Raw genomic sequence first — 16,731 nt, forward strand, 5'->3', positions numbered from 1 at the left:
TTGCTTAAGTACATAAATTATTTAATTTTTTAGAACATAGATAGTATAAACGAATATTTCATTTATTCGAATATTCATATAGTTGAAAATCGGGCAAATAATTCTAATAATTTAGATTGATAACCCTACCGCTAAAAAACTACTCTTTGTTTGGAGAAGGACGCTAGCTCATAGTTGAAATATCATTATATTCTTTCGCCATTATGATAGCTATAATATACATTTTACTCTGTGTATATTATTATTATATTATTTGCTTAACGATCGTTAACCAAATAATAGAATCTAGTGGCTATTTGAGCCGTTTTTGTTTTAAGATGTAAAAGCTTCTTTCACGCAAATAAAAATGGAGCACCGAATGCACTCGGATTATGATTTGACACGGCCATTTTAAACATATACTACAACCATATATGGTATTAACGACACTGCGACCAACCAATAAAAATATAATCGTTTCTATTTTTACTATTTGTTTATCTTTACAGTTTAAATGTCTCTTATTTATAAATTTGTAGTCATTAGTGTGTTATGTTTTAAAGCAAAATATTTAGTTAATAATTCAATTTTTAAGAAAATTTTAGTTAGTTAATTTAAATTTAAATTCCATTAACCATGTGACATAACCAACTATATGTTTAAGCAACAAGCTAAATTAACTTTCACAAACAATCAAAAACTTGCTGTTTCACTATATTTCAACTCAAATTTAATTCTTTATAAAAAACATTTTTTTTGATAGCAAATTTATGTCAAATCCATGGAGAAAATTTTAGGCAAAAAATATAGATAATATTTTATATTATTTCTCCCTTCGTGCGCTAATGGCCAAGCTTGAATTGATTAAGGGAAAATTTCAAAAAATATAACCCCGCCTGTTAAAAAATACGACGCGCTTCGTTTGACAGCTCGTTAAATTGCAAACTTGACAAATTGCGATTATGTAATTTTTCACATTGATTTTTTCAGCTAACATCCTTGTTTATTATCTTAAAACAATGTAAAATTTAATATTTAATCAATTCACTTTGAAATAAAAAAATATATACTATCGTTAAGAAGTTCCTTTCATGAACATGTTTAATTTTTATAATCCACTAACACAAAAAACAAATAGGCCGAGTATTATCAGATTAATTTATTTTAACTACAGTTCTCACAAAATCGTCCTTTGATTAAAAATTTAAATACAAGTAACAAAAAGCGAAGCCGTTTAACGAAGGCTAAACACGGCGATTTTTTTTCAATTAACGAACCAAAAGGGTTAAGCGAAATTGGTATAAAATAGGGTACAATTCGCTCGAGCGGATTAACTCGGGTCTACCATGTGTCGTTTGTTATACAAGATGCTTCATTACTTTAACATGAAACCTTTCTTTCACTATTTGCCAATTCCAGCTATATAAAATAATGGCTGTGAAGAATGAGCGCTATAAAATCGAAATAAGTTCAATTTTACCGAAATTTCTATACATTAAACGCAACGTACGTTCTGACAGATCTGAAAATATCCGAATAATATTTGTCCAAATGGGCCTAAGCAAGAAACTGCAAATTATTGTTATCAATTCAATCAAAATGTGCAAAATCATACTACAGTACACAAAATTGAATATAATTATTCACACGGTAATCCATTTAATACATGACAGCACATCTCACAAACGTCTTTCTGATTCTCTAAGATCTTCCGCTTCCGTGGAACAAACGCCGATGAGATTTAAACTTTCGACTGTTTTCTTATTTGTAAACCGTTGAACGGAAACGAGTGCAATCCGCTCAAGACTTAGAGCATTAAATGACACTGATACGTAACCCACTTCACAAAACTAAATTAAACGAATAAGTTTTCGGCCCTTTTGTGTTTCTGAAGTTTTTCACTGAAAATTACACCCGCACAGAGGAATTTTCACTAGAATTCAGCAGTGTTTTTCGGTGAGCCTCCAAAAACACAAAGACCATTAAGATTTTATCAGGCATTTCCAATCATGATATCGACGTTGAAATTTTGACGAATTAAAGCTTTGTTTCTATTCGGATGGAGGGGTTGGTGTTCTGAAGAGTTTCTCTTTAATCTTAATTTGGATCAAATGGAGGTAGAAATTTAGCAATTCGACTAAAAGCGAACCTTAAATCGAATTTCGATTGAAGACTCGCATTACGGTGCGAAATTGTGTTTAATTAATGGTAATTTAGATTTTGTATATACACACACACACATACATAATACGTATATAAATAGATTGCGTGTAGTGCAGTCTATATATATAAATATAGTTGAAATACTGATTAATAATAATGTTCATTATTTTTATGCATAATATAAAGTATAAAACCTGCACTATACTCTCTGGAAGTTGGCCAAGGTTGGCCAAGGATGGAGAATATAGTGGGTTACTTCGGTCGAGTTCGGTTCTGCCCGCTCTAAAGTTGTCCGAGGTTATCGAGAACGAGGTAAAGTGGGGGTAATTCAGTCGACTTGGCTTCGAGTGCTTCCGAACATTGTCGGCAAAAGGAGTGGAGTCAAAGGAACCGAAGTCGGAGCTGCTCTTTCGAGCGCGAGCGGTGAGATACTTCCCCTTTCGCTCTCTCGCGTGTTAAGTGACGAAAGTGCGAGAAATAATGATATGTTTTTTTGCAAACTGAAATAGAACGAGTAATTCGGTTCAATTTCAGTATGCGCGTATGCGTCCTATGGTTAACGCGTATGTCGAACGCTGCATCGTGGTCACGTGGTCCAGTTATAATACCACATGCTTATCGGAGACTTCAACAGACTCTTACTGACATCTTTGAATATGTTAGGGCACCAAAAGGGACTAATTATATGTTTGATAGTATATTCTTCTAATAGATATCGTTAATATATTTTTTTTCATATAAAATTAAATAATTAGTAGTATTTTTATGCTTTATGGCATTTTGCAAAAGCCGACAAAGATTTCGCGTAAATTGAATATTTACGACCGAAAACTTTTCACTGATATTGTATTGGTGAGTGCTCACACAAACTTTTATATTTATCAGTAGCGTAATTTTAATAATATGACAATTTAAAAATTGCGCTTATTTGGCACATTTTTTAATCACGCGCAAATATGCCAGCTGTACGTGACAGCAGCCGCCGTGCGGACGTCATTCACGGCCGCCGTCCAGACGGCATATGTAATTGGAAATCGGTGACATCTATTTTAATAATTATTATGTATAATATAATTTATAACCAAGAAATGTCATTGCAAGTGGGCCCAGTTTTTTCGAGTTCTTGAATCGCGACCTCAAAGTTACTAGTTTGATTCGTTACGGACTATGCTATTCCGTCCTTAAGTGAAAACAATAATACATATAATACAATTTAAAATCTGCGATTATTTGGCACATTTGTCAATCGCGCGCAAATATGCCAGCTGTACGTGACAGAAGCCGCCGTCCAGATGGCACATGAAATTTATTTTAATATATTTTCACACTATAAAAATACATTAATAATGTGAGATTGCCATAAATATAGAATAATTAATTTTTACGTATATAACTTGATAATTTTAAATCTTTTAATAATGTTTAAGAAAGATACTTAAAAATAATTGTAATTAAATCCTTAAAATATAACTTAAGATATATAGTATATATTTAATTAATTTAACATTGAGCTTCGTGCTCAAAATTATTAGAATAAATATAACTAATTTATTATATTATAAATTAAACATTTTAAAAATAAAAAATAAATAGTTATTGATATAAATTTGCTATTCCAAAATACAACTATAGTTAGATTATTGTATTATATATGAGAATGTGTCAAGACATTAAATTGTTTATTACGCTATCGTAAAATTTGATTTTTGCTTTAGTTGCAAAGTATTTTTTTCTATTAATCTTGAACCGCCTTATTATTTTCTTACTTTGCTCGCTCGCGTGCTAAGTCATGAGAGTGAGTGAGAGATAAAGGCGTGCGTAACATGCGTTCCGCACGCCCACTTTTTCTCACTCGCTCTCGTCGTTTAACACGCGAGCGAGCGAAATGAAATTATTTCACTATACGTGCCTGGTATTTATTTACGGTATAGTGTTGGTAAAAGCAAAGCAAAATAATAGATTATTTTTTTATCTGACTAAAGACACGAACGACTTCATTTTCATAACTCTTTATTATTCTATGCCGCTCTATTTTGATACCTGCATTATGCAATTGTATGCAATTAACTGTGTATTAAACAGCTTTTCTGTCACTTAACTAGATGTATAATTCATCATACCACTCGGCCACTCACCCCAAAAGACAGATACAGATAGCTATTTAGTAAAACTCATCTTAGATTTTTTTTTAATTTTAAATAAATAACTACGTTGAGTATATATGTATCTATATTCGACAGATATTAATCACTAAAGAAGCCACACTCGTGCTTGTACAACAAACTGATTGATGCGATTACATATCAGCAGCTTTGTTTACATACACACCGATCGGGTGCGAAACCCGAAACTTTGCCGACATCGAAGGGGATGGGGAGGTTGGATTAAATTTGTATAGTAAATGAGAGTTGTGCCGGCCCCGCCGTTTTAATCTAACCACAGGCGTCAGTTAACGACCGTAAAGGCTTACTGCCACCTGACGAGGTGTCTTCATTTCCTCGTCGGATTCTCAAACGACAACTAAAACGGTACGTCTGCTTGTAATTTCTGCAATTAGAGCAAGCCGGCTCTCTGTATTAAATCCACGCGAATAATCGACGAAGGAAACTTGCAGATTTATCGCAAGGAAACGCGTCTAATGAAGATGGGATTAAATTAAAGCAAGTTAATGCATAGAGATAGACTTAATAGTAAGGATATCTTATAGACATTATTACATGTTTGAAGTATTGTATAAGTAATCATTTTGCAGTCTAACATTTCAAAAAGATTTTAATAATCACATAAAAACTAGCGCCTTTTTGTGCGACACAAAAAACTTTTACGCAGAATATTTGCAAGCCCAAAACCATATGAAGTTTGCAATTTTAATATCTGTGACGCTGCTGTTGAAGAGTTTATAATTTCAATGGAAACATTTTTAGTAGCTGGTGTAGCAAATTTTATTTAATTTCTTATGAACTATTGACTTGCTAAAAATTCAGCTATGGTAAATTTTGCAGCTTAATTTATTTATTTTATTATCGTAAGATAGATTCTAAATGTGCACAAACAAAGATATAATAAAAGACATACTTTGACAACTGACTATTAAAACTTGAATACAAAAAAAGTGACATTCATTGTGAGATTACCTAATTTAACTTATTTCAGAAATTATCATCTTATTTAAAAGAGATAATATTAATATAAAAATCTTTTGCTCTTTTTCACTATATATACCACTAAAATATTACAAAGTATAAAAAGTGAATTTTTGGTAGCTCCAGTTTGTTTTTATTAAATATTTTCATCGAACTTCTAAAATACGTTTTTGCTAAATTTATTATCACAACAAAAAACTTTTACATTTCAACTTTGCCAAAGAAATAAACTCTCTGAAAATTTTGTTGCGTTGTATAAATACAGTTATTATCATTTATTTGTAATTAATAAACAACTAATACTTTCCCTATAATCAATTATTGACATCTGATCCAAATCCCACATATACAACCCACGTGTTTGTCTTTTTCTTTCGTGACTGGGAGATCAAAATTTGTGATTTTTTAAATTATACTTCATCATAGATTAGGTTTTCTTTCCAAGCTTTTATTTTTATCTTACATATGTACTATATATAGTGGTAAATAATAAAAATCGTGTATTTTTGCTAGCAAAAAGTACATTACATTGAATTTTTATTCTCGTTTATATATTTGTTTCTAAATATTTTTCTAACAATATCATTTAATAATAGCTAGAAGCAGTGAATTACAGTGTAACTTTAGATTTCGAGTAACTTGGTTTACAATACGAGATTTTTTTTAATCAAATAAGATATTTTTCACAGCATCTTCATGCGGTGAAAACATCGCATCTCACATATTGCTTCACAGTTTGTCTGCATTTTGATATTTCATAGCTATCCTTACTGATATTACTATGAGCTTCTAATATAATTGTGCTAATCAAAGTTTATTCAAACCGAATTTTGGTCAATAGGAGAGCGCAAAAAACAATTATCACTTCTCAGAAGGCAAAAATTCACGTCAAAAGCAATAAAATCGTGTTGGCACCGTCGCAGTGGTAACGCTCGGTAACGAGCGTTACCACTGCGACGGTGCCGACACGATTTTATTGCTTTTGACGTGGATTTTTGACTTCTGAGAAGAGATAATTGTTTTTTGCGCTCTCCTATTGGGCAAAATTTGGTTTATATGTGCTTTATTCGATTCTCCCTTGTTTTATTTTTATAAAAAATCCTAATATGAACGCTTGATAATCAAGCGTTTTCACCTCGGTAGCATGATTTTATTGCTTTTGACCTGGACTGGAAATTCACTATATGGCAACACTGAGCAGTAAAGAAAACACGGTTGATTATCAGAGAAATATTTTTAATAATATTTAATGCTTAATTAAAATATTTTGCAACGATTGCTAATATTTATATTTATTTGTAGCATAGAAATGGTTAACCCTTTTAAGACATTTTAGGATAGGTATAATATACAATTGACAAATGTCATTTTATGTATTTTTTTATAATATTATTTCCTGAATAGATAATAATAATAGGTATGAGTTAACTTGTACCTGTTATTATTTATTTAAAAAATTATATTACGATGGTAAAAAATACACAAAATTTCATTTTTGTCATAAGGCCCGGAATCATTGTTTTCCCAGGGCCCAAGTTCGTTCTTGGCGGCCCTGACTGTAGTGATGCTGTTTAGTATATGAACTCTAGATATTTATCGCTAAGTTTATATAAATCTCATCGATTTAAATTAGAGTGATATATCGTTAATACAACTATTATTAATTTCGATTTTTCGGGCATTAAATTGGACGTATCTAATTTGAAAGAAACATAAAGCCACACCGTTAGCTTCATAAGATTCCCATGTCATCTGGACGAAGTACCGTTACACGAAAGAGCATGCTTTATCTCTTTCTTCGTTGCATACGACACCACTCCCACTTTTATTTCTAGGGGATCGGCGTCAGTTCCGGATTGTTAAATGAATAAATTTGATTAACCTACAATATTTATTAATACTTATGTATCTAATTTTTTTTAATTTTGTGCAGAATTTTAACGATATTTTAAATAAATATAATTATTATAGTTATTATTAAATGTACTCCTACTATTTTTGTTTCCAAAATCAATAAAATATTTATATTTATTATAAGAAAAGAGCATTATTATATATTATAATAAAAATAAAATGGTAAATGTTTCTTTAATAATCAACCGTATAATTAACACTCCCACGGTGTATGGCTGAAAGGTAAATAGTAAAGGATTCTAGTTAGAATGTAACGGTAAACCGTCGAGCTCGATAGGGAATCTTACGATGCATACCGTTATATATTATACTACATACATACATTATATTGTAATACATTTTTCCTTGCTAAGCCTAAAATAATAAAAGCGTAGCATATTTTACATATAATGCTGTGGCAAAAATTGCATGTATTACACATAGATACCTGATATTTTATTTATTAGATACGATCAAACGACTTATTATAATGTTGCGAAACTTGACACTTTATCATTTTTAAGATTAAATATTTACATATTTTCAGTATACTAAAACAAATATTTTCCAACTCACCCTCAATAATTATCATACAATGTAATATTACAGTAAACTACCTCCACTTAATATAACAACCCTATAGTTTCGTTAACGCTGCACATTTTTAGCTTGAAAGCATTTTTGCCACCCAGTTCCGTCGCTTTGTATTGTTAATAGTAAAAGTCTAAAGCAACATTTATTCCCGCTACATTTTATCTTTAACCAGCAGCATTCTGCTCCATTTCAGTGAGAATGACATCCTTTATGAAATTCTATCATAACTTTTTGATGTGGCGAAATTCTCAAGTTTCTCCTGTACGATGTATAAAGTACAGTGCATAAATTTCGCAACGTGAAACATGATACCAACAATCAGTTTATATTCAGCCACGTTGTGCGGTTTTCAAACAAATAACCGCAATACACTTTGGACACGTATGCACGCACAAATTACTCGCAAAATTGAATTAATCCCGACAAATATTTGAGAAAGTTCCCACCGCACAAACACAAACCGTTACAAATTGAATTCGTTAATACAATTTACGTTCGTTAATTGCAAAGGCTATCTAGAGGCGAAATTGCCGACGCTTCTACTCTTACAATTTGCGAATTCATAACTTTTAATCACGGTCTAACTGCTAATTGCTTAGGGTCATTCGAACTGGAAAGTTGACAATTTTTATCTGTCGACTCGTTCGAGTTTTTCGTTTTGTTTTGCTGTTACTAATCTAAAACTGTCGAAAGCAGCGAGCGACAAAATAATAGCTTTCGGAAGCTTTCTATTTATTCCAAAAATGTATTAATGTTCTATATAAATATAGATTTGGAACGGGACTTTTGAAAACGTTTATTAAATCTTAAATATAAGGCATAGACAGACCTCTTTATTTTAGTTCAAATGTATGATAGTGACATAGGGATGATCGTAATAAAATTTTATTGCTGTATAACTGTGCTAGAGACAAATATTTATTGTATCCACTAATATCTAACTTTAAAAGCTTCAGGAAAAAATTTGATTTATTTTAAAAATACAATAGAGTGCATATTTTTTTATAAAGAAAAATAATCAATTGAGAAAATTTTGATTACCGATTGTTAAGACGCAAATTTATTTGTCATAAGTTCCAGTACCTATTATTATTATATTTACATAAATACAGGCTGATCTTAGAAAAGAGCATTAAAATGTTTTTTTAAAAATGCGTTTAAATTAAATATCACGTATTCTTTTAAATAGTTGTAACGATCTTTATAAAAGATGAGATTAAGATTAGATAAAGTGACTATATTTTATTCAATTATATTGGAAAGGAAATTCAACATAATATATATTTCAGAAGAAAAAGTTTCAGGACCCAAATGTTTGTAAAATATGAGTCAACATACATATATAAGGCAAAACAGGAATATTAATAAAATAAAAAGTTGAATAACTAATTTCCTAGCAACTCTTCTTAATAAAAATCCTGCTGAAATTTTAATTGAAAAAATTCTATATTGAAAGCCAATATTATTTCAAGTTCAAATCTTTCATAATGACAGTTAATAGAACAATGTAATATAATTATTCACAGTAATAAAAAAAATAGTAATACAAGTTACTAATTTTCTGAATTATTTTTCTCATAATTACTTTCTAAATTTATTTATTTTGAATATAAAAAAATATCTCACCCATTTCTTTGATGGTGGTAGGAGTCAACTTGAACTTCTCCATTTTGACCACACCACTTTTCGAATCGCCGATTTGATCCTAATGACCCTGCGGGTCCCTTTTCCTTTTCATCGACACACCGCCGACGAGTATATAGGGTCACTTAGCGGTCACTTTGCGATTCAAACTCACAATATCTACCGTGGCACTTACAGATTGTCCTCTTTTTCACTTGCATTGTCATATTATACTATAAAATATATACGTGTATAGCCCCATCAACTCGTAATATTTTATGATTGCGTTACACAAGCATACGTGACCCTATGGGGAAAAGTTGAAAACTTGTCCAAGCAAAAGTTAGTTGTTTGGGTCGAAGTTTCCAGTATATATCATATCACTATTTCTTCCAAAGTAAACATAAAAAGCACAAATAAACTATGGTGAAGTTTACATTTATATGATCACTATTTTTGTGATTTATTTTTATTTATTATCGATATGGTCAGTTTAGAGTTTCCGCGAAAGATCGGTCTTTGACCTCTTTTTCCGGACAACACGTCTAGAGCGCGAAAGCTCCCGGACGATACTGGGGGTAGTATACTATGGAGCTTTACGCTTTTCCTGTCAAAGGATCCGCCGTTCCTGCGGGATATCAGATTTGTGTATGACGAGAAAATTCAAAAGCTTCTCGACGCTCGCATTATAACTTTGAAGCGAGAAAGCTTGAAACTGAATATGTGTAATATATTATTGTACAGTGCATACGTTTATTTTGTTAAACATATGAGGCAAAAGTTTTCGAACCGCCATTTATGGAGAAATGCATATGACTGATTTTATTATATTTATCGAAAATAGATTATAACATAAACGAGTCTACATTTTTTGGATTAAAAAAAAAACATAAAATAGTAATAAGATATTTTTATATCACATTACACATTTGCAAAATTCTTTCTGGATGTGTACTAATAAAGTAACATAAAAAGCAACATGAAACCACCAGACCAAATGTGAATTTTCTAAAATAGCAATTCATAAAAGTCTCTCTTCTCTGACGGGTGTAAATTAGTACTTAGTATTATAAATTAGTACAGTAATAAGAATATAAAAGCTATAACGTTAACGTTACAAGTCTTAGTCTAAAGCGTTCCAGCGTGGTAAATACATTTTATGCATTTATATGAATAACAATATGTATGTATTTTTGCTTAAACCTTTTAGTATACTTATTTAATTTTAAAATAACATATACGTATAGATGGACGTTTATAGCATTCGTGAGTTAACCATGAAGCTAAAAGTTTTAATTAACGTAACGTTTGTTCTAACTAATACATACATCACAACCGTGCTCTCGAGCATAAAACTATATTCATCGAATCATTTCGTACTAATAATAAACAGCTATTCAATATTTTATATTTAACATTTTAACCTTTTTAATATATGTATATACATATATACTAGCTTTTAAACCTTGATTTTATGGCATTGTATCAAAGCACATATAAGTTTTTTGCCCTCTCCGCTCATAAAATTGCGACAAAAAGTCGGATTGAGCTGCTCTTAATGTGATTTATTTATTAACATGAAAAAGCTAAGGTAAATTCGAAATAAAAGGCGCAGAAAATCGCTAAATTTATTTGATTCTGTAGATAAACACTTTTTTGCAATTAAATCAGTATCGTTGCTTCAAACGTATGTGCAATGTTTTCATAGCCATGTCTTTAAACAGTATAATAGGGTTAGGAATTAGATAATTTAGAACTAGTTAATTAAAAAAATTAAGTCTTAAAATAAATAACTTGTACTATTACCATCAATCGCAGTGATAGCAATATATTTTAAATATAGAAATTGCTTTCACCACTTTTACGGTAAATGGAGTATGTATTGATCCTTTTTAAAGCAACTGGTTGTAGCAACTGAATAAAAAATACCCGTTTCTAAATATATTGTTTTCAATTTGTTAAAAGCTTCAATTTTACACGATAGATAAATAACTACTGCTTTAGTATATACATAAATAAAATCTGTTGATATTATTTAAAAAATGAAATAAATTTATATATTGGAAAATATATTAATTTACATTTAAGTATTAATATATACATTTAAGTATTAATATAATATTAAAATAAATACACAAATGTAACTGAAATTGTTTAAAAAAATATATTGTAACTGTAAAAAGGCATGTGTATATTTTCTTTAATGAAGTAAGTCGTCAAAAAATATACGATAATATTTTTAAATTATTAAATAAATGATTTGTGACACGTGTACTGCCTTCTTGCTCTAAAACTATTCAAGCTATATTTTAATTTTTACAACTAACACAATTATCACACTGTTCTAATAAAAGCTCATAAACAGAATTGTTTGTATTGAACTGAACCAAATTTATACAATATTTTGACAGAAAAGCTCTGTTCATCTATATTTAATAAATTCTTATTTGGCTTCATTTAAACTGGAATCTGATATACTTCAGCCCTTAATTTACCACGTATATACTTCTCTTTGCTAAAAAAGCGTTCAATTATATTAACAAATTATTTGTGGTAATTTAAGGTTTCGATTACACATCAAAATATATTTTTTGCCTTTTTATTGTTGAACGCCATTTTTGATGGATTGTTTTTATAGTATTTATATTTTTATTGTTTTTGATAATGACTCGATGCAATTAGTGTTCCTTAAAAAATGTAAAATGATTCGCATTTCTCGATAAATTTAAAACTTTCTTATAAATTCTTATGAAATATTTTTTTGTTACAATATAAATTTATACTATTTTTTAAATAGTTAACAGCTGTTGGAATTAAAAAAAAAGTAGTGGTTTATATCCGCTAAATACACAGGTATTAAGAATTTCTGATTAGCATTCTAAAAACATTTTTGACAATATAAGTTTTATGACCGACTCTAGGAATCACAATAAGCAAACATTTAGTTTCGACAAAAAAATTATAACGCAAAAATCGATGATTATTTGCGTTCGTTTATATTTTAATTAATAACTATAATATTTTAAATTACATTATTTTATTAATATATTAATATTTTTTTCAAAATTAAATTAGTAAAAAAAATTATAAACAAAAATATATACTGTATTTTACATACATTTTTTCATAATGTTAAAATTTCATAATAAATAAAGATCGATTACTCATTACTCGATAAATGTGAACCATTAGATACAGAATAAAATAATTAAACAAACATTTGTGATCATAATATAATTTCAAAGCTTTTTACTGATTAATGCCAATGCATTATATTTATTTCATATAAATAATTATCTAAGACATATTTGGATCATGCCTAGAAAAATTAATAATAAATTATATGCCTAAATTAACCCAAGTTTGTCCTTATACCTTTGAAGTCTGTGAAGTGGGGACGTGGGAATGGACCTATTTGTGTAGAAAGAATAAAATAAAATATTCAAACGACAGTTAAACTGTTTCACTGGTCCTTCAAAGCTGGCCTCCTCACAAATATAAATGACCTACAAAAATAGTAGGATCGCTGAATTCGATTTTAGGGGAGAAGTAATTTTATTAGTTAATTATTTAGAAAAATAACAAAATTGCTTTGACCTAGAAATAATTTGTACCAACATTTTAAAAAATGTTTGTTCTTTTCGCTATATTATTGCATATGTGAATTACAGTGTTTTTGCCAATTGAACTCAAAAGTTAGTCTATTTCAATATTATTAAGTATTATCAAAAATATAATAATACCGTACTATCGACATATTATACGATTTAAGTATCCAGCTTAATGCTTTCTCGTTAATTATATTTTTCATATACAGCAATTAAAACAATTGTTAAATGGATCATATGTATAGATTATGTTTTGTAAATATCAATAAAAGCAAATTTTATACATGGATTATTTACGTTTATTCCGATTTACTTTATATTGCCAAATAGACGATTAAGCAAATACTGATTACTCTGTTTATTTTCAGGATTAATCATAAAAACCGCGTTCACTGAACCTTCGTTTTCCATTACGATATGATAAATATTGATATTTGTATTAAAAGCTCAGCTCGCTCCAAAAGCTCTCATAAAATTCTGCTTAATTAATTTAAATTACATTATTCGTCGAAATATATTTTACTTAAATTCTGTTATGGACGGCCAGAACATTTTCGCCTTATCTTTCGACCGTTTCTCACCCCTCGAACCCTTTTTTCTTATCTCTTCGTCGATTTTCGCGGATTATGGGGTGTCGCAGTCGAAACTCTTATTTGCCACACGGGAGTAGAATATTTTTCATGCATTCGGGAGCTTGGTTAATAATGTATCATTCCGTCTTACAAAGGAAACGATCTGGCGAAAGGCGTATTTCATTTGCGCCTTCGTCGCTCTGCATGAGTTTTAGGTGATGGAGAGGAAAAATGGGCGTCGTAAAAGCGAAAAATCGACGGAAACATATCTACCCACACATAATAAATAAGTGTATATATATATATAGAAAGAGAGAAATAGAGTAGTTTTTACCGACATTTTTATTTTAATATTAAATAATAAGTTTTTTGAGTACTAAATATAAGTGCAATAGCTAATCTAGTCTATATTAATTAATTGATTAAAATTGAGCTTTCATGATGCTCTCGAATTTATGGTACAAAATTGTGTTTTTACCTAATAAATAAAGCAATTCGTACACATGGTGATATGGTCCTTGAAAATATACATATATCATGTACTTTATTATATCAAAAATACAAATTTTATTTGCCAGAATCTGAGGTATGAAATACGGAATTTCATTATAAAACATAATGAAAAAGAGAAATGCTGGTGGGAAGAATCTACTTGCTGCGTATATCACATTATAAATAATATAATAGGATCATCTTCCTTGGAGCAAAAGGAAATGAATTTTACATTCAATCATCGAGCGTGGTGGGTGAGGCCAGGATAGAAAAGGAGACAAGTGTGCTCAAAAGCTTCTTAAAAAAAGCGAAATCCTTTATGATCGAAATACTCTGCGGTAAAGTCAATATAATTTCTTCCAGTCCTCCTCTGTGTATATACTTATGTGCACGATGAGATTTCCCAATATACACTCACGTAAAAAGAAGACAATTTTTCTTTTAAGACGCGTTTCAATTTTTAATAAAACTCTTACATAGTCTATGTGTGCGCCGATAAATATCTACATCTTGCGCTGCCTTTCATGTTATTTAATACGAAAGTGCGTATATGTTTGTATGTATACATATTCTTGTAACATTGATATATTTATATTTCACCTTCAATTCAATGCTAAAATTATTTGTAAATAAATATATTATATTACATCTTCTCCGATACACGTAAATCTTTGAATACGTGAAAGACAATGAATCTCTATTTCGAATCGTCCATTTTGCTGACACAAAAAAATCGTTTTATTCAAGGAAAAAATGATAAAGGAATAAAAGAGAAAAGAGACCTTTCGAAACATACGCGTCTGCAACCAGTGAAAAATTGCTGATCGTTTGATATTAATATTATACAAATACATTTGCTTTTTTACATAATAAAGTATCAAACAATCAATAAAGCTTTGTATATATTTGATTACACTGTACTTTTATTTAAAAATAATAATAAATAATCAAAAACATATATTTTTTTGCTAAACATATAGAATAAAGTTAAATCATATTAGTATATACTCAATTTCTTAAAGAATAAATATTCATATTTCTAAATGACCTTCTTAATATACATATAAAAAAACAGGGTTTAGCAATTGTCACTCCGATGAGAATTTCGCTCATTCTAGAATACCACAGGGATCCTCTTCTGCTTCTTTTGCTTTTTATTAGCAACATAAATCCGGCAATTAATAACCCAAATAAATTTAATATATGCTAATGACCTGAAAGTGAGTATTCACACATATTTGGATTCACTTTTTACATAATGACCTAGAGTCGCTATGAAGGTGGTTAACGACAATCGACTACCTTTCAGCATAGCCAAGTGTCACGTTGTCACATTTTTCAAATCCCCTGTCCACCGAATTTCTTTTACTGTTTTGGTGGAGGTGTTTTATGCAGAAATACTTCTGTCGATGTCTTACGAGTGACGTTCGAGCAGGGATGGGGATTTTCTATGCATATCGTCAAAGGCGTCGAGGATGCTCAGCTTCGTTATGCGGAGCGCGTCACTATAATAATTAATGCCAATTCGCATGTTATACTAGACGCTAGTTTCGTCCTTAAATATGGCTTCATTGTCTTGAATCTAAGCGAAACAAAAGAAGTTGTTGGAAAGAAATTAAAGATTTTATGAGAGGAAGTACGAGGCCTATCCGTGTTTCTATCATTGTTGGAACACAAATCATTGAATTTTTGGCGTAGAGTCTACTCAATGTAGTAATTTTTCAAGATTGCTAAGGAGCGGTGTCGACAACCCGTCAATACTCGGTGACTTTTGGCTGCAAATTTTAGTACCCTAGAGAGTCGCGATCGCGTTCTTTATTCCTGACCGTTGCGGCCAAGATGTTTGAGAACACTCTTCTTGTATAAACCATCTAGCTAATTTATCTTATATATATAATTTGTGGTATATATAGATAACAACGATTTATTCTCGCAAAAATAAAACAGATAAATGAGGCTATAACTTGAATTAGTTCATGTGTTACCCAAAGAAAAGCTATTCACTGATTATAAATTATTTATGTCATGTTTAAATGTTGCCACCGAATAAATATACCTTGGAACATATATATATATATATATATTGGAATATATATATATATATATATATATATATATATATATATATATATATATCTTAAGCTATCAGTTTTTCGGCAAGAACAGTTGTTATAAAAGTTGAGTACATTGTGAGTAACATCAATAGACAATTAAATAGCAAATCAATGATTTTAAGTACATTTTTATGGATTCTCCCAGAAGCTCCCAAAATTTTATGATTCTCGCCACTCTTACGGAAATCAATTTTTGCCATTACGCCCTATATTAAATTATAATAAGTTGTTTCTGCGAAACAGCTATTATTATGTTTAATTAAAGGGTAAGGCAAAAATAGTAAGGCTCGTATTTTTCGGGCCAGAATAAATATTAGATGGTCAGAATATATATTTATTCACCGGAATTTAGGTTTAATGGTTAGAATATGGTCAGAATCATTTTTTTCAGTTAGCAATATTGTTATTGTATAGTGTTGTTATTGTTGTAACGCTGAAGGTTGGTACAACTGGTCGATCTATCATTCGCAAAGTGGATTTAATAATAAAAACATTATATACAATTTTTGCTAGTGTAGTGTGTGTGACTTTGCTAGTGAATTCATTATTT

The 16,731-nt window shown here is 30.0% G+C and overlaps 1 protein-coding gene across 2 annotated transcripts in view; it reads right to left on the reverse strand.

The window, feature by feature from the left end:
- LOC148229502 (ras-like protein family member 10B) overlaps positions 1-16,731 on the reverse strand; it is a 114,668-nt gene that overhangs the window by 89,693 nt on the left and 8,244 nt on the right. Inside the window, exon 1 of one of the 2 annotated variants that reach the window (XM_088197231.1) lies at positions 9,399-9,933. The exons of the other annotated variant lie outside the window; for it this stretch is intronic. Coding sequence (XP_088053357.1) covers positions 9,399-9,441 — 43 coding nt within the window. The 5' untranslated portion in view covers positions 9,442-9,933. Of the gene's footprint in view, positions 1-9,398; positions 9,934-16,731 lie in introns of those variants that run through there. 2 annotated transcript variants of the gene reach the window in all.

This window comes from Plectrocnemia conspersa, unplaced genomic scaffold (assembly GCF_051122295.1).
Source record: "Plectrocnemia conspersa isolate PC_06_02 unplaced genomic scaffold, ASM5112229v1 ptg000011l, whole genome shotgun sequence".
Taxonomy (NCBI): domain Eukaryota; kingdom Metazoa; phylum Arthropoda; class Insecta; order Trichoptera; family Polycentropodidae; genus Plectrocnemia; species Plectrocnemia conspersa.